At 38.0% G+C, this 18,894-nt stretch overlaps 1 protein-coding gene across 7 annotated transcripts in view; it reads left to right on the top strand.

Annotated features, from left to right (window-relative positions):
- LOC106058024 (uncharacterized) overlaps nucleotides 1-18,881 on the top strand; it is a 28,239-nt gene extending 9,358 nt beyond the window's left edge. For 5 of the 7 annotated variants that reach the window (XM_056029461.1, XM_056029462.1, XM_056029463.1 and 2 more), the window contains 7 exons: nucleotides 1,825-1,893; nucleotides 6,652-6,721; nucleotides 10,957-11,084; nucleotides 12,242-12,409; nucleotides 15,225-15,276; nucleotides 15,957-16,049; nucleotides 17,553-18,881. In XM_056029461.1, coding sequence (XP_055885436.1) covers nucleotides 1,825-1,893; nucleotides 6,652-6,721; nucleotides 10,957-11,084; nucleotides 12,242-12,409; nucleotides 15,225-15,276; nucleotides 15,957-16,049; nucleotides 17,553-17,675 — 703 coding nt within the window. In that variant the 3' untranslated portion in view covers nucleotides 17,676-18,881. The remainder of the gene's footprint in view (nucleotides 1-1,824; nucleotides 1,894-6,651; nucleotides 6,722-10,956; nucleotides 11,085-12,241; nucleotides 12,410-15,224; nucleotides 15,277-15,956; nucleotides 16,050-17,552) is intronic. The other 2 variants (XM_056029465.1, XM_056029467.1) reach the window with 2 other exon arrangements.
- The last annotated feature ends 13 nt before the right edge of the window (nucleotides 18,882-18,894 follow it).

Below are 18,894 nucleotides of genomic sequence, written 5' to 3'. Positions count from 1 at the left end.
CGTAAATCTTTAAAAAAAAATATACAGAAAAATGATCTCTAGCGTTAAGATAGCTTCCACTTTTTTATTTTTACTATTAAAAGTGAATAGTTGTAAAAATGTATTTTTTATGAAAAAAAACAACGCAGCTTGATATTTAATTTTAAAATTTGACGTTTGGCTTTTAGAAAAGAAAAAAAAAAGGAAAACATAAAAAAATTCTTAAAAAAAAAACCAAGTACAACAATGGCATATACGAAGTGTTATTGTATCAATTAGTTTGGACTAGTCATGTAATTGGGTTTGTAATAGAATTAGACCAACAACAATAAATCTGTTCGATTAGAAATATTTTTTACTAATTGTTTTTGTTTAGCGCTATTTTATGCTTTTAGATTTCTCAATACGCTATGATCCTATCACTTGTCTAGACCAGTTGGGAAAATGGGGGGTTGGGGGTTGGGGGGGGAGGGAGAGAGAGACAGAAAGAAACTGCTTTTTAAAAGCATTTATAAAAAGGAGAATGACCTGAATTGGAGCTCATGACTCACGCTTCCTCTGCTCATGAAGAGCTTATGAATATAGAGAATAGTATAGTTACAATTTTAGGCCTACTAATAGAGAACCAGTTAGTACAATTTCTTTTCGTCAATAAAGATACCAAACAATTTATTACCAATAGTTAATTAAATAATTGGCAATTTTTTAAATTGATTCTTGTGTTGTCAGGTAAAAGAAATAATTGTGCAAATTTTCCGCTTGATCCGAGATAAGAAACACATTTTTGACCAGACAGACAGAATCAGTTTAGTAAAAAAAAAGTAGCCGTTGCAACCAGAACTTAGAAAGATTTAAAATATCATGATATCGGATTTCCAATATGTTTTCTAGTTTTTGCTGTCGAAACGGGGCGGAAGTACCGACGGACAGAGGAGACCAGACACAACTAATAGCAGTTATTCCCCTTTCGGGGGCCACTAAAAAGATGCCTATTGGTTTGCTGTTTGGTAGTCAATTCGATATTTTAAGTACGGAATACAGAAGTTATGAACTACAAAAACAACCTCATTCCAACCTCCATGTCCGTGTAATGCACGAAAGCCACCCTACCGGTCAAGAGCAAGGGACCTCCCCAAACCGTCCAAACAGAATACAGCAAGATATAGGACACGCTTTCCTATTCCTCCTCTCAATAGCGGGGGTGGGGGGGGATGAGTGGCACTGTACGTCAAAGTTTGGAATGAGCGTAGCAAAAAACAAAAAAAAAAAACAATACGATGGGACAATGACACGTCCGGCACTGTGTTAAAATAATAGTTTGTTCAGGCCCCCTCTTGTGCTTCAATGCATGCTTTTTGTGACTTGTTTCAGCACTCAAACCATGGTTTTATTTCTATTATTTGTATCGCAGGCTATTCGGTGGATGGAGTTAGCCCTACCTGGTGGTGCGAGGAGTCTGCAATGGACTGGGTACCCACAGCATTGTTAATAGGGTGCCATAGCGATGACGTCATAGCACTTCCGTTAGAACCTTCTGGAGAAAAGGCAGAGCTAGTTGCTAAGGTTACTGCCGGTATTTAGATGCAGCTTGTCTGCTACGTGACAATTCTCCCCTCAAACAATGAGGTCCATATGGCAGACGATGTAAGGGTCACGTGCTTCTGTCTATGGCATCCACCAAACGTCTTTACTTTTCCCCAATGAATGTGTGATGTTATAAAGACTGTGTGGGAGATCGGGGCTAGATCAAAAGTTTTGTGAAGACTGTAATACAACATTCGAATCAGTGATGACAACAATGTGTATTCCTGAGAACGTGAAATGTTTCAACATTTGTATCCACAGACTCTCAGCAGTTGAAGGGCAACTGCCGCTTGTGTACCATGAGAGCCTGGAGTTCAGACAACAGCCAAAGTGAGTTGTTAAACTGTGATATTTTAAAACAAATGTACACTGTTTAAAAAAACAACAACATATTTGATCTGGTGTTTGTCAGGCAGATATTAAGTATCTACAAGGACTAAATAAAAAAGGTGACCATTAGTCCGCTGCTTTGTAAGCCATTGCAACTAAAAATAAATATTTCTATACATGTCATTTAAGGACGGATATCAGAACGTAGGAACCTCAGAGTCGATCACTGCAATCTAACCTTACTAACTACAACATGAGAGTTTTTACCGATAACATATCACTCATAGTTGGCTTCCGGTAGAGGTCCTTCCCTAGGGTTAGAGGTCATCGGCTCTGATGTTGAAATGGCACAGCGTTTTGATATACGTCTGGTAGCCTTTGTTTATTTCTTCTAGTTCACCAGCTCTCTCTCTCTCTCTCTCTCTCCTCTCTCTTTCTCTCCCTTCTCTCTATATCTTCTCTGTATATCACTCTATGCCATCTCTCTGGTCTAGCAATAACGGAAAACGAATTCTAGCAACCTTCTGGGAGGGTCAAAGTGTCGGAACTGTGTTTGAACGTGAACCATCCATAATCATCGTCAAACTTGAGTGACGACTTGAGTGACGACTTGAGCGGCTCCTCTCCTCTCTTGCTATCAGGATGCCATTGCCTTGCCTTATATTGTGTGAGGTTATGGTGACATGGGGACTTAATGTGTAGGGCTTTGTAAAGTCTGTAATTGGTCTTTCAGAGATTTAAAAAATATGTCTGGACCCCGTGAATAGAAGTTGGCAACATATGAATCAACAGGACAAAGGCCAGTCTGCTGCTTTGATGTTCATTGTAAATAAACTCTTAAATAGGAGTAGACATATCTAAACTACAACAAACTTAGATAGGAGTAGACATATCTAAACTACAAGCAAATTTACATATACAGATAGGATTAATTCAACTAACTTAGATAGGAGTAGTCATATCTAAACTACAAGCAAATCTACATATACAGATAGGATTAATTCAACAAACTTAGATAGGAGTAGTCATATCTAAACTACAAGCAAATCTACATATACAGATAGGATTAATTCAACCAACTTAGATAGGAGTAGACATATCTAAACTACAAGCAAATCTACATATACAGATAGGATTAATTCAACCAACTTAGATAGCAGTAGACATATCTAAACTACAAGCAAATTTACATATACAGATAGGATTAATTCAACCAACTTAGATAGGAGTAGACATATCTAAACTACAAGCACATCTACATATACAGATAGGATTAATTCAACCAACTTAGATAGGAGTAGACATATCTAAACTACAAGCAAATTTACATATACAGATAGGATTAATTCAACCAACTTAGATAGGAGTACAGAATACAGTAGACGATGTCGCCCTGGCTTCTCTACCAGATCTTCCAGTACTGGAATGCCTAGATGAGCTTCCGAGCCTTAGTGACCTCAAAAAAGCCATTAACTGCTTAAAAAATAGAAAATCTCCTGGGAGTGATGGTATCCCAGTGGAAGTAGTGAAAGTCAACGAATCACTCCTGCTCCCTGAACTCTATATTCTCCTCTGCCGCTGTTGGGAATCAGGTCATGTCCCACAGGACATGCGTGACGCAACTATAGTCACAATATACAAGAACAAAGGGGATCGGAGTGATTGCAACAACTATAGGGGTATCTCTCTCCTCAGTATAGTGGGCAAGATCTTTGCTAGAGTGGCACTATCCAGGCTGCAAGTGATAGCTTCTAGAGTCTACCCAGAGTCTCAGTGTGGATTCAGGAGTGGTAGGTCCACTATAGACATGATATCTTCTCTACGACTACTGCAGGAGAAATTTAGAGAGAGAAACAGACCCCTTTACATTGTTTTTGTCGATCTGACTAAAGCTTTTGACATGGTCAGCAGAAGTGGCCTTTTCAAACTCCTGAGGAAAATAGGTTGCCCTCCCAAACTACTGAAGTTAATTGAATGTTTTCACGAGGAAACTAAATGTACTGTCAAATTCAATGGAGCCCAATCAGCACCTTTTGAGGTTTGCAGTGCTGTCAAGCAGGGATGTGTGCTCGCACCTACTCTGTTTGGCATATTCTTCTCCTGTCTACTGCATTATGCGTACAGCGACATAAACGAAGGTGTGTTTCTCCATACAAGATCCTCTGGAAAACTATTTAATGTATCAAGGCTGCGGGCAAAAACCAAGGTTAGGAAGCTACTCGTCAGGGAACTCCTGTATGCTGATGATGCAGCTATTGTGGCTGATTCTGATATTCAGCTACAGTTCATGGTTGACAAACTATCTGCTGCTTGCCAGAAGTTCGGCTTAAACATCAGTCAAAGCAAGACTAAGATACTTGTCCAAAACACAAACACTGCACCTCAAGTAAGCATTAATGGCCAACCACTAGAAATTGTTGATCACTTTTGTTACCTTGGCTCCATCATATCCAACAACACTCTACTGGATAAAGACATAAACAACAGGATAGCCAAGGCAATGGCCACCATGTCACGGTTGCAGAAAAGAGTCTGGGACAACATATTGCTGACTAGCAGTACTAAAGCCCTAGTCTACCGGACCTGTGTGTTGAGCACCTTGCTGTACGGAAGTGAAACATGGTCAACCTACTCATGTTAGGAAAAAAAGCTGAATGTCTTCCACCTCCGATGCCTAAGGCGGATCTTTAAAATAAGGTGGCAAGATAAGATAACAAATGAGGAAGTGCTACATAGAGCAGGATGCCAGGACATCCGCTCTGTTATCAGCAGCAGACGCCTTGGCTGGCTTGGCCACGTTCGTAGAATGCCAGTAGGTCGACTTCCACAGGACATCCTGTATGGCGATCTAATTGAAGGCAGGAGAGCCGCTGGTCGCCCACTTTTACGTTATACGGATGTATGCAAACGCGACATGAAGCTCTTCAAAATCGACACTGGCAACTGGGAAGAGGTGGCACTGGACAGATCCACATGGAGAGAGAGCATAAAGGAAGGGTCACAGATTGCAGATGTCATACACAACAGAAGCAGAAAGAAGGGTGAAAATGCAATGGCGCCTGGTGATTTTATATGCCCAACCTGTGATCGCAGCTGTGTATCAAGGATTGGCCTCTTTAGTCACACAAGAAGTTGCAAAGGGAAAAGATCGTCTCACGAGACGTAAAATGCCACAGAGATAGGAGTAGACATATCTAAACTACAAGCACATCTACATATACAGATAGGATTAATTCAACCAACTTAGATAGGAGTAGACATATCTAAACTACAAGCAAATTTACATATACAGATAGGATTAATTCAACCAACTTAGATAGGAGTAGACATATCTAAACTACAAGCACATATACAGATAGGATTAATTCAACCAACTTAGATAGGAGTAGACATATCTAAACTACAAGCAAATCTACATATACAGATAGGATTAATTCAACCAACTTAGATAGGAGTAGACATATCTAAACTACAAGCAAATTTACATATACAGATAGGATTAATTCAACCAACTTAGATAGGAGTAGACATATCTAAACTACAAGCAAATCTACATATACAGATAGGATTAATTTAACCAACTTAGATAAAAACAACAGCTAAAACATATGTCTTATCTGCTAGTGGACAAAAAAAAACCTCAGTGACAACATTCCAAACGTGACAAGGTGTAATTAGGCGCACATTTAAGTACTGCCTTTGAGCCACTGTCGGATCCAGAGGCGCGGTAGGGGTGGTGGTCCTGCTTTTATGAATAAATCAGATTTTGAACAAAATTAGTTAAATTATTATATCATTTTTTTATTATGTCGCTCCCCATCTGGTATCTTGGTCGATTCGGTGGGGTGGGGTGGGGGGGGGGGCGATTGCATCTACTGCCCTCCCGACTCTAGTCCTATTGTTATGAAGAAATCCTAGTTTGTGAACACAATTAGTTGAATATCTATACAATATAAGGTACATGCTTGATGTTTGAACCCATTTGTATATTATGTCGAACCACTCTAATCTCAAATTTATTATTAGTAAATATAAAATGAAAAAGGCTTGTACCAGGTGGGAGAGGAGAAACATACAATCGCCCTCCGCCCATCGGACAAATCAATACTTTTTCCTTTTTGTATTTTAGTTAAGAAATTACAAAATTAAAAAAAAAATCTGTCACTAATATAAATATATTATAAATTAAATTCTTATATCGAGTGGCCCTACTCTCTATTCTTTAATACAATCATTAGCAGAAATTATAAAAAGGAGCGAGTATTAACTGTTTTCACTCTACCGCTCCTATTCCCATTCCAGGCGAAAACATGACGTTTTAAAACAGAATAGTTAAATCTGGCAACAGAGTGTATGTAATTTATCATAATTATTTTAAGAAAGACTTTGTTTTGGAAAATTTTTTATTCATACGAAATTTTTAAGTATAAGAGTAAGGATTGAGATGAGTTCTGAACCCAAATATTCTTTTCTAGTCGCCCTTTTCAAACCTTTACTCAATCTGATATTTTTCTAGTTAAATAAATTTGAAGGTTTAACTCATAATGGACCTCATTCACCAATCGTAAACAAACAACATTTAGCCACCTGATTCTATATATCTTCTATACAAATTATGTAATCCATAGTGGCTGTGACGTGATACGTATTTTTCATTGTTTTATCAATATTATGACGTGGCTAAATGTATTTACTTACGATTGGTGAATGAGGTTCATTGATGCTTATCTAACTTATGTATATATATATACCTCGCAGGCGGAGTGGGGTTGCCAATGAATTCTTTGGAGATCCACAGGCTGCAGCTCGATTGTTCATTGGTCCTGCTGTAAGTGATCATCCATTGTTATGTGTCTCATAGACATGCAGAGTCGGTTCTGGATGGGAAAACTTGGCAGTATAAAATATCAATTAAATATGATCTAGACAAATAGTGACCCCCAACCCTTCCTTCACCTTCTCTTCGTGTCTAGGCTATATTTCTTCCCAGTGTGTCTATGTTATATTTCTTCTCTGCGTGTCTATGTTACATTTCTTCTCAGTGTGTCTATGTTACATTTCTTCTCAGTGTGTCTATGCTAAATTTCTTCTCAGTGTGTCAGTTATATTTCTTCTCAGTGTGTCTATGTTACATTTCTTCTCAGTGTGTCTATGCTAAATTTCTTCTCAGTGTGTCAGTTATATTTCTTCTCAGTGTGTCTATGTAACATTTCTTCTCAGTGTGTCTATGTTACATTTCTTCAAAGTGTGTCTATGTTACATTTCTTTCTCAGTGTGTCTATCTTACATTTCTTCTCAGTGTGTCTATGCTAAATTTCTTCTCAGTGTGTCTATGCTACATTTCTTCTCTGCGCGTCTATGTTACATTTCTTCTCAGTGTGTCTATGCGACATTTCTTCTCTGCGCGTCTATGTTATATTTCTTCTCAGTGTGTCTATGCTACATTTCTTCTCAGTATGTCTATGCTAAATTTCTTCTCAGTGTGTCTATGTTACATTTCTTCTCAGTGTGTCTATGCTAAATTTCTTCTCAGTGTGTCTATGCTACATTTCTTCTCAGTGTTTCTATGCTACATTTCTTCTCAGTCTGTCTATGCTACATTTCTTCTCAGTGTGTCTATGCTACATTTCTTCTGATGGTGTCTATGCTACATTTCTTCTCAGTGTTTCTATGCTACATTTCTTCTCAGTCTGTCTATGCTACATTTCTTCTCTGCGCGTCTATGTTACATTTCTTCTCAGTGTGTCTATGCTACATTTCTTCTGAGGGTGTCTATGCTACATTTCTTCTCAGTGTGTCTATGCTACATTTCTTCTGATAGTGTCTATGCTACATTTCTTCTCTGCGCGTCTATGTTACATTTCTTCTCAGTGTGTCTATGCTACATTTCTTCTCAGTGTGTCTATGTTACATTTCTTCTCAATGTGTCTATCTTACATTTCTTCTCAGAGTGTCTATGTTACATTTCTTCAAAGTGTGTCAATGCTACATTTCTTCTCAGTGTGTCTATGCTACATTTCTTCTCAGTGTGCCTATGCTAAATTTCTTATCATTGTGTCTATGCTACATTTCTTCTCAGTCTGTCTATGCTACATTTCTTCTCTGCGCGTCTATGTTACATTTCTTCTCAGTGTGTCTATGCTACATTTCTTCTCAGTCTGTCTATGCTACATTTCTTCTCTGCGCGTCTATGTTACATTTCTTCTCAGTGTGTCTATGCTACATTTCTTCTCAGTGTGTCTATGCTACATTTCTTCTCAGTGTGTCTATGCTAAATTTCTTCGCAGTGTGTCTATGCTACATTTCTTCTCTGCGCGTTTATGTTACATTTCTTCTCAGTATGTCTATGTTACATTTCTTCTCTGCGCGTCTATGTTACATTTCTTCTCAGTGTATCTAATGCTACTGTACTGCCATCTCTCTAGTTCCCTGACACTGTCTCTTTGCCATCTTTCCATTTCCCTGACACTGTCTCTTTACCATCTCCGTAGTTCCCTGACACTGTCTCTTTACCATCTCCCTAGTTCCCTGACACTGTCTCTTTGCCATCTTTCTAGTTCCCTGACACTGTCTCTTTGCCATCTTTCTAGTTCCCTGACACTGTCTCTTTACCATCTCTTTAGTCTTGACACTGTCTTTTTATCATCTCTCTAGTTCCCTGACACTGTCTCTTTGCCATCTCCGTAGTTCCCTGACACTCTCTTTGCCATCTCCGTAGTTCCCTGACACTGTCTCTTTGCCATCTTTCTAGTTCCCTGACACTGTCTCTTTGCCATCTTTCCAGTTCCCTGACACTGTCTCTTTACCATCTCCGTAGTTCCCTGACACTGTCTTTTACCATCTCCCTAGTTCCCTGACACTGTCTCTTTGCCATCTTTCTAGTTTCCTGACACTGTCTCTTTGCCATCTTTCCAGTTCCCTGACACTGTCTCTTTACCATCTCTCTAGTTCCCTGACACTGTCTCTTTACCATCTCCGTAGTTCCCTGACACTGTCTCTTTACCATCTCCCTAGTTCCCTGACACTCTCTTTGCCATCTCCCTTGTTCCCTTACAATGTCTTTTTATCATCTCCGTAGTTACCTGACACTGTCTCTTTGCCATCTCCCTTGTTCCCTTACAATGTCTTTTTATCATCTCTCTAGTTCCCTGACACTGTCTCTTTGCCATCTCTCCAGTTACCTGACACTGTCTCTTTGCCATCTCTCTAGTTCCCTGACACTGTCTCTTTGCCATCTCTCTAGTTACCTGACACTGTCTCATTGCCATCTCTCTAGTTACCTGACACTGTCTCTTTGCCATCTCTCTAGTTACCTGACACTGTCTCATTGCCATCTCTCTAGTTCCCTGACACTGTCTCATTGCCATCTCTCTAGTTCCCTGACACTGTCTCTTTGCCATCTCTCTAGTTCCCTGACACTGTCTCATTGCCATCTCTCTAGTTCCCTGACACTGTCTCATTGCCATCTCTCTAGTTCCCTGACACTGTCTCATTGCCATCTCTCTAGTTACCTGACACTGTCTCTTTGCCATCTCTCTAGTTCCCTGACACTGTCTCTTTGCCATCTCTCTAGTTCCCTGACACTGTCTCATTGCCATCTCTCTAGTTCCCTGACACTGTCTCTTTGCCATCTCTCTAGTTCCCTGACACTGTCTCATTGCCATCTCTCTAGTTACCTGACACTGTCTCTTTGCCATCTCTCCAGTTCCGGCAATATCAAGCTAACCTTTTTGTTTTCCAATGGTGCTGAATCGGGACTTAGTGAAAGCCATGTGCCGTTCCTCGCGTATGTGGGAACTGGAAATCATTATCGATAATACACGCACGCACACACATACATACATGTTTTTATATATTTATATGTACTCTGACTAGATATTGAAATGTATGTTTATTTATATTATTTCCATGAAAAAAAAACACGCTGTCTTGAAGGTAGTCTTGCAGGTTTTTACAAATTCCTTCACTTAACTCAGTAGGTTACGCTTACGGTAAAATTGCCACACTTTCTCGAATTCTCAGTGACTTAGAAAACTCGTACATTGAAATTCTCATTGGCAAAAAAGAAACCCCATTTGGGCAGTTGTTTGAGACAAACATCTATAAAAAAGCTAACAAGATCCTCGAAATAAAGAATCACCCTTTGTGTCAGGATTTTGTGATTTTACCATCACAAAAGAGATACAAGACACCGATAGCAAAGACAAACATACACAAACACTCTTTTGTTCCCCTGGCAATCAAATCATTAAATAAGAACAATCTGATATAAACTTTGTCACATGTAAATTATGAGTGAGTCTGGTATGAATGTATACTTTGGTTTCTAATAGTTATAATGTTTTTTGTTTGGTGTAATGCACAAATTGTAAGACTAATTTCCATACGGACAATAAAGATTATTATTATTAGATGGTGTTCAGGGGAGGCTATATCGTTACGTGATGCCAATTTAAAAACATTGTAATAAAAATGTGCCCAGATTGAAGATAATAAAAAAAAAAAATCGCCTAGCAGTATTTAGTATCAGAATAACATTTGATTTAAAGGCTCAATGAAAAGGGAAAAAAATACAAAGACGTCTACGAATGAGACCAAAAATGCAGTAACACCTGTCTCTAATAAATCGACATTTCGTGTTATTTTACCAATTATACACAGTCAATGTTACGAATGTTTCCTCGGGATGTACTTTGTGATTAGAATGTCCTTCCTTGACTCATAGTGAGTGGGTCTCTTTTGTCCAGTGTACGATGACCAACGAAAACACTTTTACAAAAGATATTTTCTCTAAGAACGCACAAGTCATGAAGGTCTAGTAATATTTTAAGGCCTCTGTTATGATTAAACAACTGTACAGCATTCGTAGCAATGTCTTATACTTTGAGGTAAAATAAGCATCATGCTACATCATTTATGAGTTTGTGCGTTTTAACAATAAACAGTCCAACGTCTTAGGAAGCAATTAGCCGGACGTTAGGTAACTCTTTTTTAAAAGGTTTTTCACCGTCTCTTTTTCTCTCTCTCTCTCTCTCTCTCTCTCTCTCTTTGTTATTTCTCTAGACCAGCAATCCCAGACTATCAAATTTTACGAATCTCTATGAGTCCGACTCAGTATACGAAATTGAAAGCGGGTTTCTAACACACGAGTGCCATGGAGAGAGTCTGGATGACCCTGAATTGGATGACATGTAAGTTATGCTTTTTGATAGATTGGACTCAATTAGGTAATAACATTTATCAAGTGTTTTTTTCACAAAGACTTATGCTATCAGCCTATTAGGACTCTCTCTCTCTTTCTCTCATCTTCCATTCTTTATTCCCTCTCTTCCTCTTCCCCCTCCACCAAAAAAAAAAGAACCAAAGATTACAAAGTGAGTTTGTGTTATCACACAAACTCAGAGGTGTCCCCCGTCGGAGTCGGATCCCTGTTTTACATGTTTCGGATGATCCTTCAAAGTTAAAGATAATTTACTTCCTTATCCAAACTTCCAGCTGGACAACGGGGGATGGCAGCGAGCTGGGTATGAACCCGGGACCGTCAAGATAATCAGTCCAGCGCACTAACCGTACGATCAGGCATTGCTGTTAATTTAATAACAAACTAATAGCCTATTATTAATAAAGAGATATATTACAAAATAGGGCTTGACAACTACCGTATATGTACAATATGTCAGACGAGCGATTTGAGATAATTGGAAAAAAAAAGAAAAGAACAAGGCATCGACTATCGAGCTTGTACTTCTGCAACGTCTGCTCGATGTCCCAGCACAGTTACCAACAGAGCTATTGGCATTTTTGATTACCTTAGCGATAGACAGCGCGGCGCTGGCACTTGCGTAACATTCTTCAAAAGGGTCTTTCGATGGGAAGTTTTACCGTATTTTTTTTGAAAAAATGGCTTGCATAATTAATTTTATAAACTAAACGGTTTGCTTTTAGAAAACCAAAACTAGCCGCTGCATCTAAAGTTTGCAAGCCGCATCGCATATTGAAATAATATTTTTCATTTCTTTTCTAGTACCTGCGATCGGAGTGTGACAGAAGGACAGACGGGGTATTTGCACAAACCTAGTAGCAGCTTTTCCCCCTTACGGGGCCGCTAAAAATGCGTATTGGTTCACTTTTAAGTTTAATTTTTCTTATAGATTGGCAACAAGCAGCAATTTTAATAATACGTCCTCCCATACAAAATAAGTCAAGAGCTTATCTCTCAAAGCTGGCTTTTGGAAAAACTCGGTCAGGGAGTAAAGGTCATAGGTCGTATGTCTCTCAGACCTTTGGTAACCTTGGTTTTCAATGTTTCTCACTTTCACCCTGTCTCTATTGAACCTTCTATCTCTAGAATCAGCCAATACAATGAAAACGAGTTCTTGCTAACTATGAAGTGGGCAAAGCCTGCAGATTCGGATCTATTCCCTTTCCCGTTTCATGGAATTAACAATGATTTTGGTAAAGAGACAGACGAAATGAACCTGGGGCTTTTGGAAGGAGGCCTTGAACATACTTCCACGTAAGTTTCTATAGTCACTATAGTGTCACACAAGTCTCTAGAGTGTCTAGTTTCACGTAAGTATGTACTGAGTGTTGTTTTTAGCTTAGTTAGTTTTATTAAAGGAAAATGTATTTATCATGCGTTAGCATTTTTGTACTATTAATCAGTTGGCTTTATTTATGTAACTAGCAGTATACACCGGCTACGGCCGTTGATTTTTTCCAAGGCTTTATATTGTTTATTATGGCCGGAATACCCCTTTTTCTTTTTTTTTATTTAGATGTTTTATGTTTATCTATACTATAAAGTAGAAAGTAAGGCGTATGTATGTATGTATGTATGTAGTACGTATTTCTGAGTCTTCTGGCTAGATGTATTAGTTGGCACACAAATAAAAACACAGCAAAGAACTTGACGACTAAACTTTCAGTTTCATATAACTTTAATGACTATTAACTCTAACAATTCGTTACTGTAACATGTAGCGTAGAAGACTGTACAATATCTGTCAGTTTACAGTTAGCTATACTTCGTTGCAATTCATCTCTTCACTTCGTTGCAGTTCATCTCTTCTCAACTTGCATCGAGCCGTATTCCACAGAACAGACCAACGACACACTTCCCAGTGTCGCTCCAGGTCTCCTAAAGCTGAACCAAGTCGTAACAGACCAACGACACACTTCCCAGTGTCGCTCCAGGTCTCCCAAAGCTGAACCAAGTCGTACTCTAGTCTATTACATCAGAGCCGCACACGTCTTACATCGACTGTATCGACTGTAACGGCTCAAGTCCACTGTAGTTCGCTGTATAGACTTTAACGACAGTAGTCCACTCCAGTTAACTCTACCCTAGTTAACTTGCATCGAGTCGTACACATTTCTCTTCCACAGAGCCGCACACGTCTTACATCGTCTGTATCGACTGTAACGGCTCACTCACGACTCCATACGACTGACTTTCACATTAACTTTCTGGCTTATATAGAGTCCCTAATCGCTTCTCCAAAGTTGCACAAACACTCCTAGTATCCTTTCGAATAACATGTCAGGAAACGTCACATCCTGTCTTTATTTATACACGTAGATTCCAGAAAACACTCGCTGCAGTGTCATCAAGTCGGGGTCACACGTAGTGACCTCTATCTGTCACTGTTCATTAGTAACTGTCCCCCTACTTAGATCTGTTCGTCCCCTGGAACAACACGTGTGGACACGTCACATCCTGTCTTTGTTTGTACATGTAGATTCCAGGGAACACTAGCTGCTGTGTCATCTCGCCGGGGTCATACGTTGACCTCTACCTATCACTGTTCATTTGTAACAGTATGTATGTGTGTATGTTACGAATAGAAATCAAAACCGTTTGACCCTGTGCAATCTTGACAAAACGTGGCAAAAATGTTCCATGGGTACTAACTGGAACCGTAGTGTATGTATTGTAGCCCTAAAACAAACTTAAGACCCTCAAAAAAAAAGGTGACCCACTCAATGAAAGTATTATAAGTTTATCGATCTAGCATTATACCATGTATAAGTCGAAAGGATCTAAATCTAATTTTTAAAACTACACTTTGCACATATAGTTTTTTACTTTGACACATGAAAATACAAAATATAGTCTATTGATTTCATTATTTAATAAAAATGAACCTTCAAATTTGTGTTTCAAAAGCATTTTTACATAAATTCATTCCTTATATCTGCGAATTTAGAATTCCTGACGTAAATTCTTTCATTAGACATTACCCGAAATGTTACACATCTCTATATTCCTAGGTCTAAAACTCAAATTCAACTCTAAGATGATAGAACTTCTCTTGGCAAAGATAGTTTTATACTTTAACACATGAACATACTAATTATACTCCATTCATTTCATATTTTAATCAAACTAAATTTCAAAATTGTTTTTCTAAAGAATTTTTCATACATTCGTTCGCTATAGCCGCGAAGCTGTGTTGACATAGGCCTACATTTTAATAGCTCCATTCATGAATCGCGTACATCTAACAAAAATGGTCACGCATGCGTAGAGCGGAGCCTCCATACACGCGCAGAACGAACTCTCTATCCAAGCCAATATATAACTCTAAATTAGTCTAGATCTAGATCTATCTGTAACTCAAGATCTAATTCAAAGATGATAGATGTACTTTACACTTTAACACATGAACATACAGAATTAAGTCTATTCATTTCATATTTTAACCAAATATATGTAGGCATACAAGCAAATGTTTTTATTTGAAAAAATGAATTCAGGTCGATTAGCTATTTTGATAGCTCCATTCATACTATTTTTACATTCACGCATTCGCTTTACTTATAACATTATTATTTCGTTTAATTGTTGACAAAACACTCTCAGTGACTATATTGACAGTGATACGCAAATTAAGACCCTCGGGTCGCTGGTAACATATGCCTAGTATGTTATACCTATCAGCCTAACCTATTTTGTTTAGCTCTTTAAACGAGTGTAAGTGTTACAATGTCAGGTCGCGCTCTTTATTTCATTCTTTCTTTAATTCTCTGGAACCGCCATTTTGTTTTGATTTACAAGAAGGTTAAATCGTCGTATGAATTAAAAAATTGACCTCTCTTAAAGAGAGTTTAAAGTGATCCCCCATACCAACGAAGTTAAAACACTAAAATACATGCATAATTAGGTTTATATTCTTTAGTTGATAAATATCTTTGTTGTAATGTAAGTTACTTCTTACTAAACATCTAGATCTAAGTGTCATTCGGTACTCAGTAAGTGTATATTGATGGTAGCGTAGAGTATACACTGTACAAAAAGATTTAACGCGATTTTAAAAAATATTCCCCAGGATGAGTACAGACAATAGTACAGTAGCCAATATGTCCCCACCCGCAGCCACGGTAAGTGAATGGTTGTAATTATCTTGTCTGTTCTAACATATAAGGAACAGTCGTGATGGGTTAGTTCTCAATTTAACAATATGAAAATATCCTTCAACCTCTGGGTCGACACAATGTCGGTAGAAAATGTAGGCCTGTGGTCAAGACTATGTCCGTAAGTTTGATTAAAAAATGTAGCCCGTGGTCAAGACTACATCGGTAAGCTATATTAATAACACGATAAGTGTAACTTTTTTAGAAAACTAATATCAACTCAATTTCGGATCAAGAGGAAATTTTGAACAATTATTTCTTTTACCTGACAAACCAAGAATAAAAAATAATTAACCAATTAGTTCATTAGTTATTGGTAATTAATTATTTCGTTTTGGTATCTCTGACATGGAAACAAAAATTTTTACTTGACTGATTTGATGGTACAAGTTGAATTAGTCACCTCTATACACTGTAGAGAGAAATATTTGAAAGTAACAATAAAACCTTGTATTTTTATAAGCACTTTTTTGGCACAGTGGTTAGTGCATTTTATTGAGCCGGCTTCAGCCCTCGAGTTCGAATTCAAGTCATTCATTTTATTTTAAATAAATGCTTTTAAATAGCAATTATGGTAAAATTCACCCACATATTCCTTTCGAAGAACTTGCTTCCTAACAAACTCCTCCATTGCTGCTCATCTACAGGACTCCCGCTCAAAGAAACACAAAAATAAAGGATCTAAACGCTCTACCTCTAGAGCTCACAAAAGAGAACATATAAAAATCGAGTGTGAAACTGTAAGTGAATAGGTATCTAATCGTTTTTGTTTGTGTGTGTGTGTGTGTGTGTGTGTGTGTGTGTGTGTGTGTGAAACTGTAAGTGAAGAGTTATCTAATCGTTTGTGTGTGTGTGTGTGTGTGTGCGCGCGCTTGCGTGCGTGCGTGTGTGAGTGTGTTACATAACATAGAGACATAGAGCTTATTCGGATATGGCTTAATGAAAAACAAACTTCTAACAAAAGTTTGAATGTAAAAACTTTCTTGTGTATCTGCTGTATCTGTTGACTGTCCTAACACTTCCTAATTGAACTTCTTTATAGAACTTGTTTCCTGAGCGCTTATAACTAGATCTAATGCGTTGAGATCTACGATCTCTGCTTCAATACCAACATTATCAATGAATTGCGTTCAGTCAAAGTGATTTGGGTTTATGACTGAGAGACCTAAGTCTATCAAGGAGGGCTGGAGTTCAAATCTCGAGCAGAGGTGTGGTTGCTGAGCACGTAGAGGCAGCACGGTAACATTCTCCTCAGATAGCCCCTTCCCCAATGGTAAACAAAGAGATTGGATCCTAGCGCACTGATCATGCATGAGTTATGCACCATACACAACCCAATATGTAGTAAGAAGAGAGACAATCCAGTTTTCTGATTTAATATGTTTGCTATGCTCAATGACTTTGTGCTACTTAATCATCCTGAAATATTTATAGTTGACAGAGAAACACCCAATACAGTTCCCTCTTAAGAAGAATGCGTCCCATTTGGAAACAAACTATGACGAAACAAAGCTTTATACATCGCAGGAGTTTCATTGTGCTATCGTTATTATATGATTGAAGTTGTTAAACTTGAACTGCATAAGTTATGCCCATAGACGTGCGGGGAAAAGTCCTTTGTTAGCAGATTGAACAGAAATAAATGTGAGCCAACACAAGTTTTATTGTAGTGCTACATAGGCAGACTTCCAGATATTTCCGACATGAGGCTATATCACTTTATGCTGTTACAATAGACAATATTCCAGATATTTCCGACATGTGGCTATATTACGCCACTGCGCAATTGTCGATTGTTCCGGCCTTTTTAGCCTCCATCACGAGTCCTCTCGATTTGGGCGGCGCATGTGCTGCCAGACTACCCAGGCAGTTTCGGAGTCATCCCAGGATTACATTCACACCAGATTGTAATGAATCTACAGAAGCTTGAAATTATGCAATTATAAAAAAAAACACGTACGTATTAAAAAACAATCTATGGCCTTGTTACAAGATTTTCGAGTCTCGCAAAGACCAGGGAACAGTACCAGGAAAAAGAAGTAGAGGCAGACAGAGAAAGCGATGGGATGACATCATAAAAGAATGGACGGGGCTGTCATTGAAAGAGGTTCTAACTAAGACAAAAGACAGAGAGGAATGGAGGAAGACGGTCGACCAATCTTGCATGGTGCCCTAAAGGTCCAAGAGCCTAAGGGATAGGTAAAGGTAAAAAAAATACGTTTTAATTTCCTTTTTTCTTTCAGGCTTTTGTTTTCAACGCCTATTCTGGAGGCAGTGTATTCAGCCTGGAAGAGCTGGAACATCTGATGAAGCTTGCTAAACAGCACGGGAACGAGGGGACACAACCTGGAGGTCGGAAGACTTGAACAAACTGGGAATCTTTCGTTGCGAGTTGTGGCCCTGTAATGTCACTATTGGAGCATCTATCCAAAACAGTATGAATAAATCAGCAACATCTCAATATTTAGGTTCATTGTTAACTTTGCTACTGTAATGTCAGCTAATGTTTAGTTGTATCAAAGATATAACTCACGCCTTTATAGCCCCACCGTATATGTGTAAGGAACTTGTTTGTTTCTGTTCTCATTAATTACGAAGGTTTTTTTTAAACCATGCCTATAATTGATTTAATGCAGCAGAAGTCACAAAAATTGGATCTGAACAAAAGTGTAATTAGTTGGAGCTCTCTATCACTCGATGGCTGTCAAGTCTGCTGAAATACGTAGGATGCTCGTTGTAAGACTAGTGATCAGATATACAGCAGCAGGGTCATAAGCATTTGATTTCAATACTTGACCATTAGGTAGGAACTGACCATCAGTTTACCCGATGGCCTATACCTTTATGTTGAGCCAACAAGTCTTCACTTGATCATCAGTAGAGTTGTCGTTCTCAGTATTTTCATGGCTAGATTTCTTGTCTATTTATAGACACTGAGAACTAAAATAATTGTGAATCTCGACCAGAAACCATTTTCTTTTTCTAATTTTAGTAACTCCTACGAGAGAAAAGAAACAGTGACCTATAACCTAATCTTAAACATTGTCTCGTCAACTTGGATTTTTTAAATCTGTCATTATGGAACATAGTGATCATATGAATATATAGGCAATTACTAATCAGACTTAAGATTGTGTGTGTGTGTGTGTCCATAATATTTGCATGTTTTAAAAGTACGTACAAAAAAAAAAAAAAGAAATGGCGGGAAACTTTGAATATTTTACTCTGTAATGTTTATGTGCAATTTTTAATAGGAAATTATAATGAATTAACAATTATGAAGTAGTAAATTATTACAAAATATTGTCAAAAACTAATCTAATGGTTATAAAAATAAACATAAATTGTATAAAATATGAAATGAGGATACATTATATAAAATTATTTTCCTTTGGTGAAAAGTTTCATGTTTTGCATGATTGATTGAGATGATGTTTGGAATGTTGCCATGTGTTAGGATTGGATGCTGTTTAATGTTTGATCTACTTGTCACGTAGTATTGTGTAAATATTTAAAACAGAACTTTTTTAACGTAAATGTCTGAAGCTCCAAAATAAACCTTAAGTGCTTGCTTTCTCTTGTTGG

This window comes from Biomphalaria glabrata, chromosome 5 (genome assembly GCF_947242115.1).
Source record: "Biomphalaria glabrata chromosome 5, xgBioGlab47.1, whole genome shotgun sequence".
Classification (NCBI taxonomy): Eukaryota; Metazoa; Mollusca; class Gastropoda; family Planorbidae; genus Biomphalaria; species Biomphalaria glabrata.
The sequence above is the reverse complement of the archived record's forward strand: the minus strand, read 5'-3'. Positions and strand labels throughout refer to the sequence as shown.